Source organism: Vipera berus (genome assembly GCF_964194415.1).
Source record: "Vipera berus genome assembly, chromosome: Z".
NCBI classification, from domain to species: domain Eukaryota; kingdom Metazoa; phylum Chordata; class Lepidosauria; order Squamata; family Viperidae; genus Vipera; species Vipera berus.
This window is the reverse complement of record NC_138205.1, coordinates 78,363,658-78,387,467: the sequence shown is the minus strand read 5'-3', so window position 1 is coordinate 78,387,467 and position 23,810 is coordinate 78,363,658. Positions and strand designations below refer to the sequence as shown.

Below are 23,810 nucleotides of genomic sequence, written 5' to 3'. Positions count from 1 at the left end.
ATTTATATCCCGCCCTTCTCCGAAGACTCAGGGCGGCTTACAATTTAAAGCACAAATCAATGTGCTTAGCAATAGCCTTCATTCTATGTATATGCCTGCTTATTAGGGCTTTCGGGGGGCCCCTCCCAAGCGGCATTATTACAATGCTGTGCTTAAATAATTACATATCTAACTATCCAGTTGCCGAGTGTTTGAATTTTGATTACGTGACCATGAGGATACTGCAATGGTTGTAAGTGTGAAAAATGGTCATAAGCCACTTTTTTCAGTTCCATTGTAACTTTGAATGGTGACTAAACAAATGGTTATAAGTTGAGGTCTGTCTGCACTGAAATCTAGTTCTGTGGGGATAGTGTTGTCTTTGTTGGCACATGTAATCTCTGAAGCAGGATAATTAACACAACACTTTTTTCTGAATGAACTGCAAATAAGGCTGAAATAGTCCTCAATTCCTCCAATCTCTTGGCTAAAACTGATATGAAATCTAATTGAAGACTTCTAATTGATTTAAAACCTTTTCACATCCTTAGGGGGACAAAACGTGAATGTCCATCCAGACTACTCAGGTTGGTTTTAGAGAGTAAAGAGGACTACTCTGAGAACTTGGAAAGAACATACAAATGTGGGAATCTTCTCAAACTTGAAAATACCTTCCCCACAAGGAATAAACAAGGAAGTTTATTTTTAAAAAAGAATTACACAAACATAAATTTTACACAATTACACAAATATAAATTTTCCAGTCACACAGTCTGTCTATCTCACACTGCTTCTACCTGTTTTACTAGAACTGTGGCAAAACTGATAAAAAGCCTGTTTCACTACATCCAATTGGTGTAATATTTTAATTCAGTTATATGTATATGTATTTTTCTTTTTGAAGGTTGTGCAATGGGGGGAGGGGCAGAAACAAAATTTCTAAGACAAAGTCAGGAAAACTTTCAGAATACCAAAGAACTTTAGAATGTGTCCATCAAACCCATCTAAAATCTTCTGTTTATGCATGCGTTGTGAAAATGTCTACAATTTATTCTTCCTTTTTAGGCATGAAGAAATAAATGGTTCTGCCCAGATGATATAGACATTCCCATATTTCCCAATGGGTACTGATCAGCTGCAAGGACATCAATATATTGATTTTAAAAATTATTACAAAGCGAGTAACAAAAGGAATAGCAGAAGAAGAATTGATTGAGAAAACATGTTTTTATTGAATAGGAACTATTAATTCTTAACTATTAATTCTTAACTATTAACTAGAAGTGGTAGAGAAAGTACAGTATATGGAAATATACTTGGAACTAGGAGAAATAATTTACTTTTGGTAATATAACCACTTAAAGAATTTTTAGGAACTAGTTTGTGCTTCATAGTGAATCATATTCATAGAGTATACATGTGTAGAAAAGAATATTGAAATCTGTGTCAGTTACATTAGTCATGGAAAGTAAGCTTGAAGCCAGTCTAATATATCAAATACTACTTAACATATTATAAATGAAAGAACATAAAATGTATGCAGCTTTGTAACATGTTGCATATTAGCAATTAGACCTACAGTGAGGAACAGTTACAAATTATAAAATGAGAAGAGAAGACATAAATATTGCTAACATCACACAAAAGGAAGACAGACAATTCCTTCTGACTCCAGATTTCACATATCATGGCTTTAGTAGTTATAAATTGTCAGAATTCTGCAAACATAAAAGCATATTTCAATAACCTATTAAATCTTCATTAGATAAAATCAAAATAGTAATCTCCTGAAGCTACTTAAATTCTTTTATAATCTTTTCATCCACAATCAAGGCTGCAAGCAAAATCTAGAGACTTGAATTATAACATATATCTCTAGTGCCACCAAGTGATGATCTTCGAGAATACCGTCATCACTATTCAATGATAGTAATAATCTTTTCCATGGTTATTTCTTTTAGCTGGGTAGAATTCAGTTTGGCCACTATCTTCTTCAGTCCACTCTTCTTTGGAGTACACACTATTTTGGATTTAAAGATTTTACCAGGTCCTATGTCCCTAAGAGAAAAAAGATAAAATGTATGTGTATATGTGTATATGTATATGTGTACGTATATGTATATGTACAGGACCGATGCAATTGATTGCAGGAGGGAGGGAGAGGAATAGATCTGTTACACGCTCATTAGCCAAACTTCTGGCCTCACAGAGACTATAAGAACGTGCTTGCCAATCCCAAAATTAGTTTTAAAAATCTTTTGAGGATAGAACTTCTAATTAAAATCTGCATGCAACAGGTCATTTTGCCATAATCTATAAGTGGAATTGTAGCTGAACACCACTTATTTGGTATGCATATCTTCTTCTAAACAATAGGTACAAAAGCTCTACATGATGCTTCCTTATGTTCTTAGGTATGTAGGGCAGGAATGCTGCACCCATCTGCAACGTTCCTATTCCATGTTCTAAGCCTGTCCTCCTCTTAATTTAATGTTATCCTCAATGACAATTTTAAGAAAAAGACATAAAGCAGCCACAGAATCTCAAAGAAAAAAATTATGACTGCCTTAAAAAGTTGCAGAAAAAAATGCCACCATATGCTCCAAAGCCTCTATTGGAATTTGCATTATTGTCCTATGCTTCATAAGGGGTCCGTACCTCAGAATAACCTAAATAAGAAGCTTCTTAGTGCTTTATTAGCAACCTGTGAGCATGTTCAGTTGTTGAACAAGCAGCATTAATAACAACAACAGCAAGGTGGTTATGGTTACATTTAAATTACCAAGGGACCGGTGTACCACATTTTAAAGCAAAGGAAAATAGCATACATGTACAGAAAGAAGAGATATTCTTAAGGTCAGTAAGTCCAGAAAGCTAACTTTGCTTCAGTGTGCTATTGTCAGACAAGAAAAAACAATTGTGTTTCAGCTATTTTAATCTTACCCTTGATCAAATACTTCCATCATAAAAATGCCCAGGCCTTCTACATACAACTTGCAGTTTTCCAATGGAATGGATAATGTATTCTTGAAAATAAATGCACAGGTAAAATCTTGATTAACCTTTGCAGTGTCTGCCATCTAAAAAGGATCAAAGAATCAGTTAACTAACCAGATTCAGTTAAGAAAAATGCAGAAGTGTAGAAGACAAATATAATACAAAGATAGTAAAGGGAACATAATAATAGTGGGTTTTTTAATCCACTATATGGAAGATGTTTAAGACTGAGTACGGATGGAGAGGAAGTCCTTGCATTAATAGTTCAGGAGGCTACACTAATTGATTAGACTTAGTATCACCCAAAGTTTGCACTGAGGTCTATATTCAATCTCAGAAGCATTTTCTTTGAATCCAATTCATTAGGATGTAGGAAGCTGACTCAATTCTATCCTCATCAATATTCTCTTGTCTGTTTGCAACCTTCAATTAGCTGAAATGGTTGTATCAAACAGCCACCCTTTTTGAATCAAGGTACTAGTAACTTAAATCTAGTAACTTAACAAGTATATGTAGAAAATCCATGACCTATTATTCTGGGTAACTGAAATTTTAAGATATTCCCACCAGTTGTGTTCACAAATTTGCATCCATTGCAGGTCTGCTGCACTTAGCTATAATCACAATTGCAATTTTTGATGCTGCCTGTCAGTTTTCAGCAGGCAAAGTCAAAAGGGAAGCTAGCAGAAAGTCACTCCCACTCCCACTGCTTTTTTGCCCATCAATAGTTATGTTGTTTCTCTCTTTAAATAAATAAATATTGACAAAAGAAGACTCAGTGGGCCATATGTTGTCTAATGTGTTCTAAATACCAATCACCACCACACCTTGTCTTTGAATAGCTGGGGTTTTTTGTTGTCACCGAAGCTAATCTCAAAGTAAAGAGGATCAAATCTGGTTCATACCTGAGAGCAATGGGAAATTCCATTGTTGTAGACTATACCATGAAGTTAAAAAACATTCAGAAGAAGGCAAGAAAGTAATCATTTTCAGATGTATTGCAAAGAAAACAATATACTGTAAATTTATCAGTGATCTTTGAAGATTTTAATTTCTTACCTCAATTTTGAGAGGTGGGCGCTCAAAATTTAAAGTAAACTGTTTTGTGAATTTTTCATTGGTTTCTTGAACTTCAGCAATAACATTGATTTTGATCAGAAGTTCATCTTCAATAGACATAATTGTTTGCATGTAAGCATCAGCTGTTATTTGCCAAGGGATCTGAATAACTGCAACAACACAGAAGAGAGACAGCTAGAGAAAGACAAGTTCACAGAAGACATACTCATTGTGTCCTTTATTTGGATAATTTCGTTGCTTTTTAAAAATATATTGTCTTCTGCTTTTGAAATGGAAATATCAAGAAAGCTGCAAAGAGGAAGGCAATGAAGACACAGCTCCTCTATTTTCTATGTTCCTATAGAAAACACTACAAATAAAAAGTCTAGGTGATGGTGAGAAGGAAAAAGACTGTTTATAACAAAAATACTAGTTCTTGATGCGCGCACACAAACACACACACACACACAGTGGCATAGCGTGGGTTGTCAGCACCCGGGGCAAGGCAAGTAATTTGCGCCCCCTAACCGCACTGCACGCCTGACACACCCCCCTCCACAGTGGGTGGCGACTCGGCGGCTCGGATCGGATTCGCACAGCCAGCACTGCAGTGAGAGAGTGAGTGAGCCAGGCAGGGGCAGAGAGCTGCGAGTGCGAGCGCACCCCCCCAGATGTTGCGCCTGGTGGGGCCGCCCCCCCCTGCACCCCCCACGCTACACCACTGCACACACACACACACACACACACCTGGTTTGCCTTCAGTCTGGACCATCTGCTTGATTGTTGAAAGGTCTGCATACACTTTCCCAGTGTAAGATTCGAGCTGGCAAGAAGCAGAAAGGCAGCCACTCCAACTGCCCACAGATTCATTCTCTACAATGATGTTCAGGTCAACTGGCTGTCCAGGCCACAAAGTATATTTTTCTTCCACCCCAAGTTTCAGGTTTGTCTTCAGCAGGTTAGGAGGTGATATAGATTCATGGCTTGGAAGTTTTGAAAGGTAGGAAGAAGCAGTTTCCACAGCTTTTCTTTCCTTGTCAGTATCTTAAAAACAGAACAAAAAGAACAACCAATCCCAAGGAGAAGAAAAAAAAATTCAGTTCTTCAGAAATCATTTCCACTATCAGTTATAAATATCACACGTCTGTATCTAAGAGTTGATTAACATTCAGAGTTTCAGACTAAGAGCTCTCCCATGCACGAATAGTTAGCAATGAAAAGGTTGTTCCTTATTGATTTGCCTTTCTGACAATTATGGCTGAATGATTTTTAAAACACAGGTTTGTTTTAATCATATTTTTACAGCTTAAGTGCACACTTCAAAATACGAAGCGGGTACCATTAATAAATTAGGTGAAAAAATAAATTTCCCTGTTGATAGAAAATATCAAATACACCGGTGGGTTACCTTCCAGAAATTTGTATTGGGTAGTGATGTCTTCACGGATGTCCTTCCCAATAGCTTTAGTGCTGATTTTTTTCCCTATTGCATTAATTTCTTCCCTCAGCTTGATACAGTCTTTTGCGCTCTTCTCATTTTTTACACACCAAAAGATCTTCTCTGCATTTACTGCTGTAAACACAAACTTAGAATCATAGGGAAGGTAGACTTGTCCACTTTTGATGGCCTTGACTGGGCTTGGGCCACACTGGAAAATTCCTACACAGAAGAATGGAGAATAATTACTTTATTAGTAAACCCAACAAATGGCATTTCTGTGTTCATCCAGAGTTTCATGGCAAGTATGCAAATAAACAACATTAAGTAAGCTACAATTTGTAAAGTAACCAGGTCTTTGTAACCAGGAATTTTATTGTACTTATGAAAATGCTGGAATAAACAATTATCAAAGAACTTCTGATGATGGCAAGCAGTATACCAACGTGCATTGTAGAAAAACATTATGTTTTCATATCACATAGATTTTTCTTTGGCCATTGTATCAGAAACATGATAGCACTATAGAGTATTCCCTTGAACCAATTCAGTTTTATGAATTGCTTTACTGAGATCTAAGAATAATATTCCTTTCTCCTATGGCATCTGTTACATTACATTCTTGAATTTGGTTTCAAAGTTGCCATTCCAACTCTGAAAAAAGAAAGAATGGATAATTAATCCACATTTAGTTTGTATATTCCATTCTGGTTGTAATTCCAAGCCTGGTAGGTGGTTTTGGGAATATTGTTCTGTCTCTATAGAAGTTACATAGCGCAAAAGTTAATAGAAGGGAAAAAAATCCCCAAACCTTGCTGAACATGCTGGATAAACCGAGGCCCACCTAAGTTTAGCCTATCATTCTTTGTCTCTTTTAACACTCAATATGGAAAAGACATGATGGGAATGTAAGGAGAAAAAGGGAAAAGTCTTCAGGCTATTGCTAATCTGCAACTCACAGTAGTCCAGCATGAACAATTTTCAGATGCCTCGCCTTCTCCATCCCTCAGATCTAAAGTTACATTTCTGAACAAAACTTTTTTTCCAGGGGGACCAAGTCACTTGATTTTGTCTTATCCACTATTTCCTGCACAATCCTTCCATAGTTTCACTTCACTATCCCTGATTATCTGCAAAAGTAAAGTTAATAGCACAGTCTATGCGTATAAGTAAAATGGTGATGACCTATAAAGCCCTAAATGGCATGAGTCCGGATTATCTTAGGGAGCACCTGCTGCCAGCGTCAACTTCCCATCATCCTGTGCGCTCCCACAGGGAAGGCCTCCTCAGGGTCCCGCCGGTCAAGGATTTAATTAATTCAAGGTGATTAATTTAATTGTATTTTAATCTGTATATTGTATTTTTTAATTTGCCCTGTAAACTGCCCTGAGTCCTTCGGGAAAAGAGCGGTATATAAATTGAATAAAATAAAATAAATAAAATAAAATAAATAATAAATAAATAAATAAAATATGCACAATTTATCCAGAGTATAACATACGCATGGATGTGGCATAAAGTATACGAGATGAACTGTGAGAGGACAAACTTTATAGATTTTAAATATAACCAAATGTTAAATCTTTCACTAGCTTGTGCAAATAACAGGTGTCCTACCTTCGCTCCTTTCCTGAGGTGTGGAATCAATTGCCTGCCAGCCATCAAAGCCTTTGGGCAAGTCCAGTCTTTTCATCCAGACCTCATTCCATACATGAAAGTTCCTACATGTAGATAAGTATTAGAGTTCCAAATAAATATAGAAAATCATAACCATTTTATTTAATTTGTAAACTACAGAGAATGTGGACAGGCTTCACATTCTCCACTCTTGCTTAGAACAGCCTTGCCCCCAACTGATATCCTCCAGGTGCATTGGAAGTTATATGAGGTTTATAGCCCATCCCGATGAAAATTATAACCCAGCACATATGGACAGCCTTGGATTGTATTAGATCTTTCTCTAGTCTAATACCAAAATGGTTTTGAATACTTTGAACGAACCTAAGAAGCCTTTTGAAAAGCTTCAAAGCCTTTTGAAAGAGGATGATGGACTTCTTCAAAACCTGCAGAGGCAACTGTGTGCCATAGTGATGATGATAACTTTATTGTCACTTTGAATGTACACCAATCAGCATACATCAAAATGAAATTTCGTTGCATACAGCTCTCAAAGGGTCACCACCTCCGATATATACTCCTTGTTCGGGACCCGCTCAAATTTCACATTGTCCATTTTAGTCTCCAGGGAGTGAACGATGGCAAACAGGACAGATGGAAATGGGGCTCCATGTGGATTAGCCCTCAAGTTAGCTTGTATTCTGACAACCTCGCCTTCTTTCCTTTTTCTGATGCTGACTCTTCCACCCTTTCCTTAAAGAGGCCTTGCTTCTTTTCGCCCCTGGAGCACACTGCTGCCGCCGCCACCAACTCCTCCAAAAGCCTCTCTCTCTTCCTCTGGGCCTGCCGACAGCCTCATCCAGTTCCTTCGCTCCATAAGCTCCAGGTCCTCTCCTCCTCTGCCTCCTCTGGAAACAGCCCTGATTTGCAGTAGAATCCATCACTGGGCCAGCAGTCAGATCTTGCTGCTGGTAGAACAAATTCAAACAGCGCCAACGACTTTTAACGGTCTCACCAACAGTACCAAAACAACTAGAAACTCGCCATGCCAGCAAAGATTGTCGGTCGTATGTTGTATGTTACCTTAGTTCCACCATGTTGCTCAAACACATTAAAATCTTCCTGATCATGTGGCCTATAGCCTTTACTATCCCTCCCAAAACTATTCACCTTCAAGAGCCAATGCAGCCGCAGCCATTCCAGGTGCCGCCATCTTAGAACTGTGCCGAGCAAACTGGAAAAAGCATGAAGAGGGTTTTTCTGCTCTGGCTAATGAGATGGGGGAAGAACCAGCTCTAGTCATTCAAGTTCTGCCTCTTAAGATGCTGCTTTCCTGCTTCTCTGTTTTTTTGAAACAGTAGGATTTTTAAAAAAGTTTTTAATGTAGTAACAGGACACAAAGAAGCTATGTTCAGAATACATTTCTTCTACACAAGAAGGTAGCAAAGGTTTATTCTAACTGTTCATTCATCTTCTAGAACAGGGCTTTTCAACCGGTGGTACACATACCCCCGGTGGTACATTGGCATCTGGCAGATAGTACACAACCCTGCCTAGCCTAGACAAGTGTAGTGGGGGGAAGGAACGAGCTAAAGCGGCACCATGCTATGAGAGAGTCCTTGGGAGCTGCAGGGCTGCTGGGGTGAGACATCCGGAAGAGAAAGGAGGAGGAGGGGGCAGAGACAGGAGAGGATATAAAAGGAGGCAGTTTTGGTGGGAGAGGAAGAGGGGGAAAAGGACACTGGAGAAAGAATCAGAAGAGGAAAGGCTTTTTGGGAGAAGTATATGAGAGTGTGGTAAGTGGGTGTACGGTACTTTATCACTTTTTTTCTTTTGATCATCAAGTTTTTGACACCTTGCTAAGCCACAGGTGGTACTCATGTCCTAAAGGTGGTACAATCTGTGAAAGGGCTGAAAAGCCCTGTTCTAGAATATAAGAAACTCTCCAGGCCTTCATGAATAGCATTTTAGGAAACATAAAAAGAATAACAGATTTTTTTAAAAAAAGTAGCAGTTTTAGATCTTACAACATTAAGTGCCATTTCTGTTCAAAACCCAAAATTAACAGACTAAGACAATAACAGAGTTGGAAGGGACCTTGGAGGTACTACTAGTCCAACTCCCTGCTCAAGCAGGAAACCCTATACCATTTCAGACAAATGGTTGTCCAATCTCTTCTTAAAAACCTCCAGTGTTATAACACCTACAATTTCTGGAGGCAAGTCAATCCACTGATTATTTGTTCAGGTGAGGACATTTCTACTTAGTTCTAGGTTGGTTTTTTTCCTTGATTAGTTTCCATCCATTGCTTCTTCTTCTCCCTTCAGGTGCTTTGGAGAATAGCTTGACTCCCTCTTCTTTCTGGCAGCCTCTTAGATATTAGAACACTGCTATTTTATTACTCCTAATTCTCCCCCCCCATTAAATCAGACATATCCAATTTCTGCAAGTGTTCTTTGTATGTTTTAGCTTCCAGTTCCCTAATCATTTTCATTGCTCTTCTCTGCACTCTTTCTAGAGTCTCAACACTCTTTCTAGAGTCTCACGGCAACGAAAACTTGATGCAATATTCTAAGTGTGGTCTTACCAAGGCATTCTAAAGTGTTATTAATACTTGATTTTATCCCTCTGTTAATGCAGCTTGGGTCTGTGTTGGGTTTTTTGACAGCTGCAGCACACCATTTCTTTAGCCATGCATTGAATTTCGTTATACACTTTTTTGCTCCTTATAAAAACCTCTGAAAAAGTAAGATTACAGCCTATCATGCTAAGTTCCTGCCCCAAGGTCTGAAAATCTCTCTGAGCAGAAAGTATATTCTTTTTGTACAGGTCATTAGTGCCAAGATGTACAACAACATCAACATTGTTGTCCTTACTAGCATTCTTGACTATCTTAACAATGTGCCTTTTTTCTCTGTTGGCAGTAGCACAAGGCAGACCCTCACCTTTTTCAAGACCTCCATTTCCTTTCCTAAACTGACACCTCTTATAATTGAATCACCAACCAAAGCATGGCTTTTCTTTTTAGCTATCTTGCTCACCTCACATGACTGATTTGCAATACCTGATTCACATCTTCCCTTATCCAAAACAATTTCTTCCTCACAAATCAAAATCCCCTGGTCAGTTGAGTCATGACCGTCATTACAAGTAGTTGAGCCTTATTAAGTTCAGCAAGGGCATTGTATCTATTATGCAAAGACACACCAAATGTTTTGTGTTTCTAGTCCACAGCTCTCACTCTGCTAATTCCAACAGTTGTCCATACTACCTTCTCCTGCAGGGTCTTTGTGTTAAGGGGGGCTAATAGTGGGGTAGTTCAAAAGAACACACTGGGTGAGTTGGCCATATAATTTCAGAGCACAAACTAAAGACTCTAGATAAGCAATATGTCCACATAAACTGCTTACAAATAAGACGCTATCCAAATTTGAAAAGAGTGCCATGAAAGACAGCTGCAAAACAAGTGTAGCACTAAACTAAGCCAGATATTCTAAAACAAAATTGTAATCACACAAGCACCTACCAAGGATGCATTACTTATTGCTTTTTTCAAAGCAATATTTTCATATTTTCTGGTCAGGTGGTCAGTTGGTGGTCAGTTGCCCTCACAATGATTAATTTCACAGAGTCAGTCCAAATAGATATTCCCTTACAACCTTCCTGTTTTAGATTTATAGTTGTATGATTCGTGCGCCATTAATCACACAGGCCACTACCTTGCTCTACAGAACCCAGTTGAAATTGCTGTGAGCTGGGTAATCATTCATAAGACTATACTGTATATAAAGCAGTAAACTGACTGTTATGTACTGGGCTCTTTGAGGAATACCATGTGGGTTGCTGGAGCAGCTAACGCTCTCCAGCAACCCAGACTACAAGTCTCCTGTGCTGTAATTGGCTATCTCCCGGCAGCAATGGTTGATTCAAACCTATTGGCTGCCGCCTAGGGGCTAGACTATATATTGCAGCTAGTTGCAGCCATTTCCCCAGTACAGTTCATGCACGAAATAAACCATGAGTTACCCTGTACTCCATTCCGCGTCTTCATTCCTGCGCCAAAGAACCCGCTATTTAACACTGACTATGATTAGTCCCTGATTCACCTTATATTTGCATAATGAAAAATAATACAGATTTTCCTTCTCCACCTATTTTCTTCATAAATTAGCATTTCAATGAAAAAAAATTCTTAATAATATATATTGATAATTACCAAACTGAATCATTTGTTAATGAATCTATTTGTCTTCCTTTTTCATCCAAATAAATGTCCACTTTAAGGTTTTCCTCTGTATCATGAGCTGAAGCAAAATTTGACACACTTCTGCATGGAATCCCCAGACAGCGCATAACTGAGACAAAAAGAAAGCTGTTAGTGCTCACTTCATTAACTGCTTTATTGTCTTTAGCAACAATCACTGCTTTTTATAATGCAGGATTTTAATTGTGTATGAATACTATTTTTAAAGGCATAGTTCATTGTGCAAAAGACCTAACTATATTAAAATAGCTATAGTGCTGAATGGTTTTATAAGATATTTATATGTCAGAAGAAGCTGCTAGATTAAACCAAATTAACTCTGTCTCTTAATGAAAATTAAACCTGAAAAATACTCAACTGCTTTTCAAAGTAAGTGCATTTATATCCAGTAGAATGGTTTCTCTCTAGAGTGTTTTTTCTTCCTTGACTTTATTTTCTGCCAACTCTGATTTAGGTACCCTTGGAAATAAGAAGATAGTCCCTCTCTGTGGCATAATCAACCATGCTTCTGTCCTGCCCAAAGTTATCCTCAATCTTATTCTGAAAACTTGAACTTGGCTAAAGATGCATGTGACCTGAACAACAATTTTATGACAATTTTAAGAAAATGACAAATGATTCCAGATCTGGGGTTTTGGAAGACATGCCTCACTATCTGTTTTATTATGTTTTTTTTAAAAAAACATTTGATCTAGAATTTCAAATTATCTCTTAAAGTGAAAATAATTGGGCTAACATTCAGAAAAATGTCTTTCCCCATAATAAAGTAATTTCACTACTGGTGGCAGATTTTGCCCTGTTAAATTATTCTACAGTTTGTAGCAGATTAACATGATGATGGGTTTTATAGTTTCAGCAGGTGGCAATATTTCACTGATCTCATCTGCATTTGTAAGCTAAGCAGAGTTAGATCTGGGTCACTTCTTGGATGGGAAACTATCAGAGAATGGCAAGGCTGAGAAATTTTACAAAATATTTCAGAAGACAATGCAAGCCACATCTGTACTATTGCCAAGAAAACTGCATGTTCTAAGGAGTTTTACTCAAGGGTGTGTTTATTTTTATTTTTTTACAGATATTATGAATTTTTCTCTTATGCAATCATTTACTCTTTTCTAATGTATTATATATTTTAAAATGTTACACTTAAAACCTGTATTGAAATAATAAAGTTTGGTTGTCTGGCTGATTAAGGATAAGAAGAATCTGCTGAATCAGAGCAGAGAGTCAATCTGGTCCATCTTCCTAATTCCAAGAATGTGTCTTAGGAACCTACAATCAGATCATGTAGGCAGAATCCTGAATCTCGTTATCTTTCCTAGAATGTAGATCACTAAACTGGTTTATGAAAGTTTTGTTTATTTTCTTACATAAAAAACAATTAATAAATGTTTTTATAAAAACATGCAGGAAAAGCTTCTGCCTGGAGGAGTTCATCTTACCTGTGGTAAGCACTCCAGAGAAAACCCAACACTGACCATATAGGACACTTTTTTGTGTCTTGTAATATTGTTGCAAAATTGGGACACTTCCTGTCCAGGCCAAAGGAGCTGTGCCACCAATATAACGTCCTGACCAGTTTGCAAACAGAATTCCACGATCATCGTCAGAATTAACCTAAGAAAGAGTCGATGAGAATAAAGCCTCCCATCTCTTGTTCGGTTAATAACATTATGAAATAACATCCTCCTTAAGGCTAGAATGCATACTGCATTTTCAAGATAACAGCACAAGATAGTCTTCACATACGCAAATAGAGGATGTGCTGAAATTGTGAGTTGCATTTTTGAAACCTGAAGGCAAAAAGCTCAAGTCTTGTGTGTCTAGTCATTTTTAGAGTCATTAGATTTATGACCTCCATCCTTCCCCTGTCATATATAATACTGAAATGATGCTGATTCTTATTATAAGAATTTTTTTACAGACAGTTTCCTCTCCATTTGAAGCCTATTTGCTTAGTTTAACAAAGTACATTTCAGAATTGTAACTGTTAGCAAACAATTGGCTGCCTAATGAACTAGAAGACCATTATGCTGTGATCATGTTGCATGTACGTAAAATACAACAGTTTGTGTTAAGAGTAAGAAGAAAGAATGCATGGAGAGAGGAAAAACACTAAAGTTAGGATTAATTTTGGGAAAAAATATTCTTCAGGCTGTTGTTTATTTAAAATAAAATAAGTACAAGCATTGTTTAGGGAACAGCATAGTGACAGGAAATCCAGAGTAAGTTAAGTTCTTTCAGAGCAAAGAGTCTTTAATATGCTCTCCTCCATTATATAGAGAGAACAAGGGCAGATCTGTACAGCTTTCTCTAGCACAACATAACCCACTCACCATTTCTGGAGGGCAGGAACGCATGATGTCATTTTCAATCCACTTCCAGCAGGCAGGTAATATAAATTCCACCTATGCTCTCTGGCCATGTGTCAAAAGGAGTATTTTATGCATTGTGGAGGCTCAAGCTAGAATGTCTAGTTTTCATGCTGTACTTACTTCCTTATAAGCAACCCACTAAATTCCTATTGACTACTAAAATGGATGCTTCCTTTGGGTTCCTCTACTACCATTTTATTAACAAGTTTTTAAAGAAATTTAACAAGAAAGGTGAAAAATTGGCCCTTTCTGATGGAACCATGCAGTGATGGACCCGTCTCCTTCTCCTCCTATTTGAAGGTGAGATTCATAAATATTCTGCCACTTTCCTCTTCAAGCTCAACTAATAGGAAGAATTTTTAAAACTATATTGTTTTCCTTTCTTTATTTTTATGGTTAAGTTTCTCTACTAGAAGAAATATAAAAGCAAATTAATTCAAGAAACAGGGGCTGGGGTCAAAGAATCCAGAGCAAACATGAAGCCATCATTGTGGCCAAATCAAAGAAAATCTAGAAAGAATTTGTTAGGTTGGCTTCATTTTCAGTCAGTTTATACACTGGACTTGAAATAAACCTTTATTGTCAAAGTACAACATTTGCACATTGAGATTAGCTGAGCCTCTCCCCGTGCTCCCTTCCCCCAACACACAGTGACAACAAACCCTCCATCCTACCACACCATGTGAACCAACTATACCACACACCGGCCTCCCAAGTCAATTCTGCATAGGTTCACAGAGATTATATCCCATTCAAAAGCCTAACAGCCCACAGATAAAAGCTGTTTTTCAGCCTGTTGGTACGGCTGGTTATACTCCTATATCTCCTACCCTATGGTAGGAGAGTAAAGAGATACCGTCCAGGGTGTGAGTCATCCCTGAGAATTTTCCTCACTCTTCCAAGGCAACGAGCCCTGGCGATGTCATCCAGTGGTGTCAGGGGACAGCCCACAATGTCTTGTGCTGTGCTCACTACCCTCTGTAATACTTTCCTGTCTGCGGCTGTCAGACCAGCATACCAAACCACAATACCATACGAGAGGACGCTCTCTATAGTAGACCGGTAAAAGAGGGTCATTAGCCATTGTTCTACCCTGTTCTTCCGCAAGACCCTAAGAAAGTGAAGCCTCTGTTGGGCCTTTCTAGCCACCTGGGTTGTGTTAACGTTCCAGGTCAGATCTTCACAGAGGTAGACTCCCAGAAATTTAAAGGAGGAAACTCTCTCCACATAGTCCTCCCCGATGTAAAGTGGGGCAGGTTCCTCCTTTTTTCTCCGGAGGTCTAACACCATCTCTTTCGTCTTGCCGATGTCTAGGTGCAAGTTGTTGTTACTACACCATATGGATAGTTTTTGTACCTCCGCCCTGTAGGCTGTCTCATCCCCACCTATAATAAGACCCACCACAGTTGTATCATCTGCGAACTTGATTATCACAGTGGATGTGTCAGATGATACACAATCATATGTGTATAAAGAGTACAGGTAGGGCTAAGCACACAGCCCTGTGGTGTGCCGGTGCAAAGCTTCAGGGAGGTGGACAAAGCAGACCTGACTCTCACTGTTTGTAACCGTTTGTAACTGCACAATGGAGAAGACCCAGAGAATTGAAATGGCACAGATTGAAAACAAAGAGAGCTGATCTGTGAGAGGGGTGATTAAAGCACTTAAAATAACCAAAGATGGCATATTATATAGAGGCAAGCATAATAAGTATTTTAGATAAGGAAATTAGGTAAAAATGCAAAACGCTTTATCTGTCATCTGTAGTAATCAATAGGCATATGTATGTGTTGACAGTCAGCGCAGGCAAAGTTAAAGTCCAACAGTCTGAAAGTGTGTGTGTGTGTGTGTGTGTGTGTGTGCGTGCGTGCGTGTGTGTGTGTGTGACATATTTTATATCACCAGAACATGCACTATTTTAAAGACATTTTTCCACAATGGATTTTTGGAAATCATGGTGTTCTATTACAGGTTTTATAGTTTCCTTCTTCAAGTAAACATGCCACCAATTTTTGGCAATTGTGATAGGGCACCAGAAAACATAAAACTGGTATGTTGAGGGTTGCAGATGCTTTGGACTTGAACTCTCTGCCCCAGCTAATAGGGCCATAGGGAAGTGAATACAAGAGTTGTAGGCTAAAATATCTGGCAGGCACTAGATTTCACACTTTTAGGCTAAGGTTCAGATTGATGGGAAGATTAGTTTTACTGATTTCTGTTTCATGATTTACAACATGGATTAGCGTAAAGCATTTTTAATGACATACCAAAGCTGACATGACTCTGGAGATGATCACCGGATTCTTTTTAGCACTTTGCTTGAGCTGACTTTTGTCCAGAAGGTACATACAGCAATCCAAAATATCATCTTCAAACTGTTTTGTAATACAAGTCAAAATATGATTATTTGATGTTCTTCACTGCTGTAAAAATAATTTCTTTTTTAAAAAACATATTTATTTTAATTTGTCAACAAGAATAAAATACAAAACAGAAAACATCCAACACTAACAATGAAAAAAGGCAAAGAATGATTATTTGATTTTATGAAGACATTGTCACAATATGTAAAAAGTGTCTTTCTTAATGTATTACTCATATATTATAGAGATAAAGCTTCCAATAAATCATCCTTGACATTTTATATAAATCATCCTTGACATTTAAAGACACCATAAAGACATACATTTGTAATTTTATTAGCACTTTAACAATTGTGGTCAGACTAAGTAGCTTTTGTGGGAAACACCTATGACAACAGAGAAGTGCAATGGCATTTAAGAAATTTTCCACTTCCTGTAGCATACTCCACTTTAATATATATTCTTGACCAGAATTTCAACATTCCTTGATCATTGTTTTTTCTAGTCATTTAAGTAGAAGGATTTTATATCCTGCACTTTCTTTATCAAGTTACTGAAAAAGTGAGGAAATGGAGTGATTTGGGAGAAACAAAGACAGGTGTCAGCCTCTCAAGATAGGAACCAGGTGAGGAAATAGAAACTTCAAGAATTTCAGGTATGCATGTTATACTGTGTAAGTATAACACAAGAATCTTGAAAGCCTGCTGTAGTTTCCCTCTGCCTTCTCTTACACCAAACAGAATCAAGATGGGGTTATTTTAAGTTTCTTTCTCAACATTTCTCCTTTCAAGGACTGAACTTGCTATTTTTTTTCTTCCTTAGTGCTTTTGCACTCCTTCAAAATTATTTCATCTTCTTCTACATGGTGAAACATAAATGGTTGAGGGGAATAAATAAGAAATTCTCTCTTACCTGCCCAAAATTCCATGGCCTTCCACGAATATTTGCTACTGATCCTACATAAATGTAGCCAGTATCATTGAGGATGTACTCAACTCTTTCATCATCATCCGGCATAAAAACAGAATCCGCTAAAACAGAGATATAAGCACATTACATTTAGGTGACCAAGATCTGATGCAATGAAATATCCAATAGGAACATCAGTAATGCGATGGAGGAGGAGGTTGATTTATTTTATTTATAGTTTTGAATCTATTCAGGGTAATTCCCTGAATCTCTTTGGCTGGGAAACCGCATACTTGGGTTGGATACCAAAACTATTGTCTGTTGGTCTCCAAAATAAGCTGGTGAATATTCACATAAGCAGACTGATAAATTTCAGTTCAGAGCCTTTCTTATTAATATGCTCTAGGCTTTCTTATTCCAGCTACAGTTACTCAGGAATTATCTCTCATTACAGAAGATTCAGTATTCAGTCACTTGAATATTACTTTTTCTTAACCAAATCTCTACTTGTTTAATGGGTGAAATTCCTGTCTCTCAGGAGTTCATTGTATCCATATCTTATAAAAACAGCCCTGCTGAATCAGACCAAGGCCCCTCTGTTTCCCAAGATGGCCTCCCAGCTTACAGGAATTGAGACAGGAGGCCCTGGTTTTTGATTGCAGCTACCATCCTTTGGAATGGCCTCCTGGTTAAAATGAAATTGACTCACTCCTTACCTGGCTTTTGCAAAATGTTTATAGAGGAGCTCTTTCACAGAGAGTTACAAGACTCTAAATTGCTATTTTACTATTGCTAATATACAGTTTTATTTATTTATTTATTTTTTTCTGTGAATGTTTTAAGTGTATCTGTGAATCACTTGGAATCCTCAACTGAATTACAGCTGGATATAATAAATTACATACACACACACACACACACACACACACACACACACACACACTAGTGATAGCTTTTAAGCCACTCTAGGTTGTATTAATTACCTTGACACCAAGGATTAAACAAAACATAGATAAAATTCTGAGTAGGACTGTAAATATTAGATCCTGTATCCACCTTCAGAAGATATTTTCCAATAATTGCATCAGCTGGGCTGGTTACAGCTATTACACACTAAGAGAAGAAAAATAATATTTATAACATTACAACATTGTACATGATAAATATCTAAATGCTGCAAGATGATGTACATTGAGAAAAGTGTGCTAGTGTGTACATAGCTGTGTATGAATAGAAATAACTGTTGGTCAGAGTATGGGTGAGCCATTTTTTTATCTTCCTCCACCTTTGGTATGTGCAGTGCTTTTTTTGTAAAAGAAAAAGGTGCCGGAACTCACACATGTCATACAACCCGCCTTGCCTACCCTACAAGGTTCCATCCAAAAAAGGTGCCGGAACTCCGTTCTGAGCGTTCTGTGAGGAAAAAAAGCCCTGGGTATGTGTCTTCTTATAATGATATGTGGGATTGACCACGGGAGACAGGATAAAGACCCACAGCCTAGGTAATAGTCCCTTAACAGGCACCTTGTTTGCAAGTGCAGGAAAAGCATAGGAAGAATTTGAAAAGATTAAGAAGAGCATGCTTTTTGCCTTCATTTTTTCCCCAAGTTCATTCCCACATACCATTACTGTTCCGCAAGACAATTAATGTAGACCTTAGTAATAAAAGATTCTGCATATGTGATCTAATAGTTGCATAAAACAGATGCAAACACATTTACCTCTTTCTGAGAAGAGATAAAGTAGAATTGTGCAACTATTTATATTCAGTGCTTTGGATCATCCAGAAGTTAGAATGTACTTCACTATTTCATGCAAATTTCTGCATCAGTATTGCAGTGATGCTAAATTCTTTATTTCAGAAAATGTACTCTCCCCTTGTTAGAAGCTTCCTTGCATTTTTAAAATGGAAGGTTGTTATAAATTGATCTGTCATATGGTGACACTTCTCATAAGGATTGAGTTCACCTAGGATCATTATCCTAATGAAACAGCTCTAGAGAGTCAAATTCATCTTCAAGACATTAAACAATAGTCAACACATTATATTTGTTATCCAGCTATTCAATACAGAAAGTTCAAAGCACTGAGCACTAATGATGTTACTTAGTTGAGTAACGAAATATCTGCAAACAAGCAAGTAAGAGAGCTCCAAGGACTCCACAGTTCAACCATGAGCTACAGATATTCTTTTCTATCAGAAAGTTCTGTAGCTAAATTATTTACATTCACTTTCAAAACTAATTCTATCTCCTATCATTCTTTTCATCATTCCTCCTTTTCTATTTTCTCACTGTAACTGTTATTCATGCATAGTATTTTTTTATAGGATTCTACTTAATGCCTTCAGTAAAAATTTATTTTGGTCTATACTTATCTGAAAGCAAGAGTGTTACTATTTAAGGAGCCAGAAGATTATCTGTTGCTTTTGTTTCCTGCATAAAACTAACACAATTTTACTTGTTGAGATTGCTAAAGTTGTAAGCATAAGATGCCAAAGTAAGCCACTTCACCCTATGTCTGGTGGATATGCTGACTTTACAATTCATAGGTTTTCCTCAATACAATCTAACTTCCTTGGGGAATTTATAGCTAGAAGAAGTTAAGAAACACAGCTTTAAGCTGGCATTTCAATGAAGAACATCCCAAAACTTTATACCTCCTTCCCGATTGTTTGGCAAATGTTAGCATGCCATGGTTGAGCATCTTGTTGTGCCCTTGCATTCAGGGTTATGAAAGTCCCATTGGATGGCATTGGTGTTTCACCTAAAAAAATATAAATTTATTTAGAGTAACATTAATACATCTGAATGGTAGGGCAGCAACTTTTGTGTTCTGTCTCCAGCTTTGACAGATTCTAAATAAATAAATAAAAATAAAAATAAATAAAATTGCACCAATGATGCCATCAGAGCAACATTAGGGGACAGATGTCTAAGATCTTAGCAAAGAAAATGAATTGGGAGATTTCTAAAAATGGAAGCCTGGCTTAACACATTTCAAAGTAAATCAATGCATATCACCAATTAATTAAACAGAGCATTTGGATAAAACATCTAGGAGAATAATAAGAACTCTATCCATTGAACAGCCTTCTAGAGGTAGTCCTTGACTTACAACAGTTCATTTAGTGATCGTTCAAAGTTACAATGGCATTGAAAAAAGTGACTTGTGACCATTTTTCACACTTATGATTGTTGCAGCATCACTGTGGTCACATGATCAAAATTCAGATGCTTGGCAACTGATTCATATTTATGACGGTTGCAGTGTCCCAGGATCATATGATCACCTTTTGCAACCTTCTTACAAGCAAGTCAATGGGAAAGCCAGATTCACTTAACAATCATATTACTAACTTAATAACCTTCAATGATTTACTTAACAATTGCGGCAAGAAAAGTCATAAAATAGGGCAAAATTCACTTAACAAATATTTCACTTATCAACAGAAATTTTTGTTTCAACTGTAGTCATAAGTCGAGGACTACTTGTAATCACCACATAATATGAGTAATTATATTCAGTTTTTACTGCAGACAGATAAGAAACTGTGCTAAATTATATTTGTTAGTTCCAATAGGCTGTAGAAGAGCATCTGCAGGGTGATGTAGTCTTGTGTAAATTTCCCTTAATAAAAGAACACCTTTAGAGCTTTTATGAGCTACGGTATATATTTATTTATTTTATTTATCCAATAGCCACCCAATTCAATGAAAGCGAAAAGCAACATTATGCTGAAAAAACAGAATGGGTTGAGAAACCCAAGGAACTCAGTTAGTGACTGGATAGGAAAATAATTTGGGTGGCTCATGGATGACCTATGGTAAAAGAAGATGGGAGAGTAATATAAAATGCAAGGCAGAGCCTTCACTTCTTCCTTATTTCCTCTTTCCCAACCTTTCTCTTATCATAGGAACAGGGTAGTCACCCATGCCCCTGATAAATGGCTGAGTTGCAGCTCTCAGGAATCCCCTCTAATTGTACCTCATGAAGAAGGATCTAGGAACTGGGGTTCAGCAATCACTTCAGACTGCTAGCTTGCTCCTTTTTCTTTCTTTGGTGACTTTTAGCATTCAAGCCACAGCAGCTGCTTGGGTTGTAAGGGGAATTGCCTTTGTGGATAAGAGCAACTGGTTGGAAAAGCAAGGGCAGCACTGCTACACTTAAGATAGGAGAATCAGAAAAGTTGGTGTCCTGAGCTAGACACAATTGAGTTAGTTTTGGTGTGTGCCCAAATGGAATTCTATATCAACTTTGTGGGATGTTTTCCACAAGGTCAATACTCTCCTGAAAAATAAAACAAAGCAAGTCATTTGACTTCTAGCTAAACTTTGATTAGTCCAATAACCAAAGCAGAAATTATTTAAAGGCACTGCCCCCTTCAGTTTGATGGAGGGTAGAGCAAGCAGTTGGCATCCTGCTAACATCCAGTTTCCCTTAGACTCGGCCTCCAAGTGACATACTTTTCATAAAAAGAGCTGGTTGCATTTTTCAAGAGAAAACATTAGCTTCATGCTGGATTCTGGCTGCAGCTTATTTAGTAGCAGTCAACCCCAAGATGAAAACTCAGTTGTGAATGCACATCCTAAAAAAATTGTAAGTAGACCATCTTGATACCATGGCAAGGAATGCTTGGGTGTATGGATTAAATCATTTAGCTACTCTGAAAAGTTAGTATTCTATTATCCATTTCATTTTATTAATTATTATATACTGCTCAAAAAAATAAAGGGAACACTTAAACAACACAATGTACTGTATTTAATAGTAGGATGTCTTATCTTCTGTTCCCTTTATTTTTTTGAGCAGTATATTTTACATCAATACATCAGGTTCTTGACATCTTTTGGTGAGAGTAGCTGCCAATGCTTACCAATGCTCAGCTGTAGAGTGACTTTGTCATTGTCTTGCAGCTCCCTGCTGAATATCACTTTTAACTGAAATTCCTGCCCACGTCTCACAATTAGGCTACTATGGGTAAACTCTTTGGTATGATGAAGATGGGTGTTGTCATCCCTGAGAAAATCAACCCCAACAGCTTTCAGAGGCTCTCCTGCAAATAACAAAGAATGCTTAAGGTTTTTCCCCCAACTGATTTTATTGCCTTTTCTCTCCTTGCAGCAAAATGTAGCACAAACATGCCCTGACAGATACATTTTCTGCTATTTGCTTCCATTTGTACCCAGCCCTTAAATGAGACAGGCGATAATAATCCTTAGATAAACTGTAATATATTAGCAATATAAGTAATATTTTCCTGCTTATTCCCTGCTTTGATTCACATTTCACTCCTGTTAATCAATGAGAATATGATTGTTCCCTATATGTTTAATATTTTTTGTCATACAGCAATTACAGAACAAGTTCAGGCACAAACAAGACCCACATATGCAAAGTTTAAGCTAACTACTTTATTATGTTCTACCTGTAATAGAGGAATCTCCTTAGTGTGGGAGCTAACCCTTGGGAACAATTAGGTAAAGGCTCCAAGGAATTCAGGGAGGGAGCTTTTATCGTTGCACAGTGACTGTAGACTAGCTCCATGCTTTATCCTACTTCCTGCCAGACTGGGTACTTCCCAAAATATTACTTATATTGATAATATAATATTCCCAACAGGGCTCTGGGAACCATAGCAGAAGTTTTGGTGGCCCTTAATAGCGTGCCCCTCTCTAGGGATTTGAAGCTGGCATTTTTCTTTCCCAGTTACTTTCTTTTTTACAAATTGCAGCACTTTCCCATAATACCTTTAAGAAAGATGCCCAGTGTGGCCTCCATCTGCGTGAAGAATATATGAAATAATACTGAAATCTGACAATATGGAGCATGTGTTGTGGAAGAAAGTTCCCATTCCCAACTAGTTAAATAGAGTTGAGGGAGCTCCATTCAATGTTTGAAAAAAATCCCTCTTCTCTAAAAGGCAGGATTTATAGCAGAGATTTTTCTGGATCTAACCGTGTCACTAGAAACCCATGTTAATAAATCAAAACCGTTATAGGTGTTGTCTGGGTTAAACCATAGTCCAGTAATATACATATTTTTTTAGTTTATGTCTAATATTAGAACATCAAATACTTCCTCTCTCTTTCCAATAATATTATTATCTCATATGAGGCAAACAAAATTCTTATTTTGAACTAAATAGTCATGTGTAAATGTTCTTGGTAACCCTAAAGAAATGAGTGGAAGCTTCTAGCACTTAAAGCTATATCTGCAAGATTTTTGCCCCCAGAGTAATTTTTCCATGGCATTTTTCTCCTGATGGAGCTTTCTTTTGAATATTTATGCCAAATATTTTTCCCCCTAGCATATAGGAATATCCAACTTCCTATTGCAGGAATGTTGTATAAATTAGATGACCACCTGAGTATTTAAGAGCAGACTAATCAAGCAGAGGATGATAAGGTTCGTGAGACCATATGCTCAGAGGTGGTTCCCCCTCATTCAGCTCTCTTTGTGCATAGTCTTTAGCACATCTGGGGTGGCATCACTAGATGCCTTTAAGCATGCTGCATTGTGGCTGCTTTGCATCTCTAAGCACATTGCCTTCCACTTCCACTCAAAGGTGAGCAAAAAGGCATCCTGTTCTTTGCAGGCAGGCAGAATAGGCAATGTTCATTTCCCACAGCACAAGTAAAAAATACCAGGCCTCCTCTGGTCAAATCTGATTACAAAGAAAATTAAGTACTTAATTGGCTTGATAACATGTTTGCCCTACTGCTACAACTCCTTCAAGTTTTACACAGGTTTCTGCATGTCAGCATGGTGATTGCCAGTCCTTTTTTTCTCTCAAGTGTAGTAGGGAA

At 37.6% G+C, this 23,810-nt stretch overlaps 1 protein-coding gene across 1 annotated transcript; it reads right to left on the bottom strand.

Annotated features, from left to right (window-relative positions):
• Positions 1-1,209: 1,209 nt before the first annotated feature.
• TGM4 (transglutaminase 4) lies at positions 1,210-22,782 on the bottom strand (the record flags this gene model as incomplete). The annotated part of the gene is made up of 14 exons (XM_081346238.1): positions 1,210-2,037; positions 2,923-3,059; positions 4,036-4,205; positions 4,783-5,079; positions 5,444-5,695; positions 7,091-7,194; positions 11,307-11,445; positions 12,797-12,971; positions 15,997-16,104; positions 17,005-17,123; positions 17,985-18,114; positions 19,661-19,767; positions 21,878-22,057; positions 22,752-22,782. The coding sequence occupies 14 exons, from the start codon at positions 22,780-22,782 to the stop codon at positions 1,896-1,898; spliced, it is 2,091 nt and encodes a 696-aa protein (XP_081202364.1). The 3' UTR covers positions 1,210-1,895.
• Between the last annotated feature and the right edge of the window lie 1,028 nt (positions 22,783-23,810).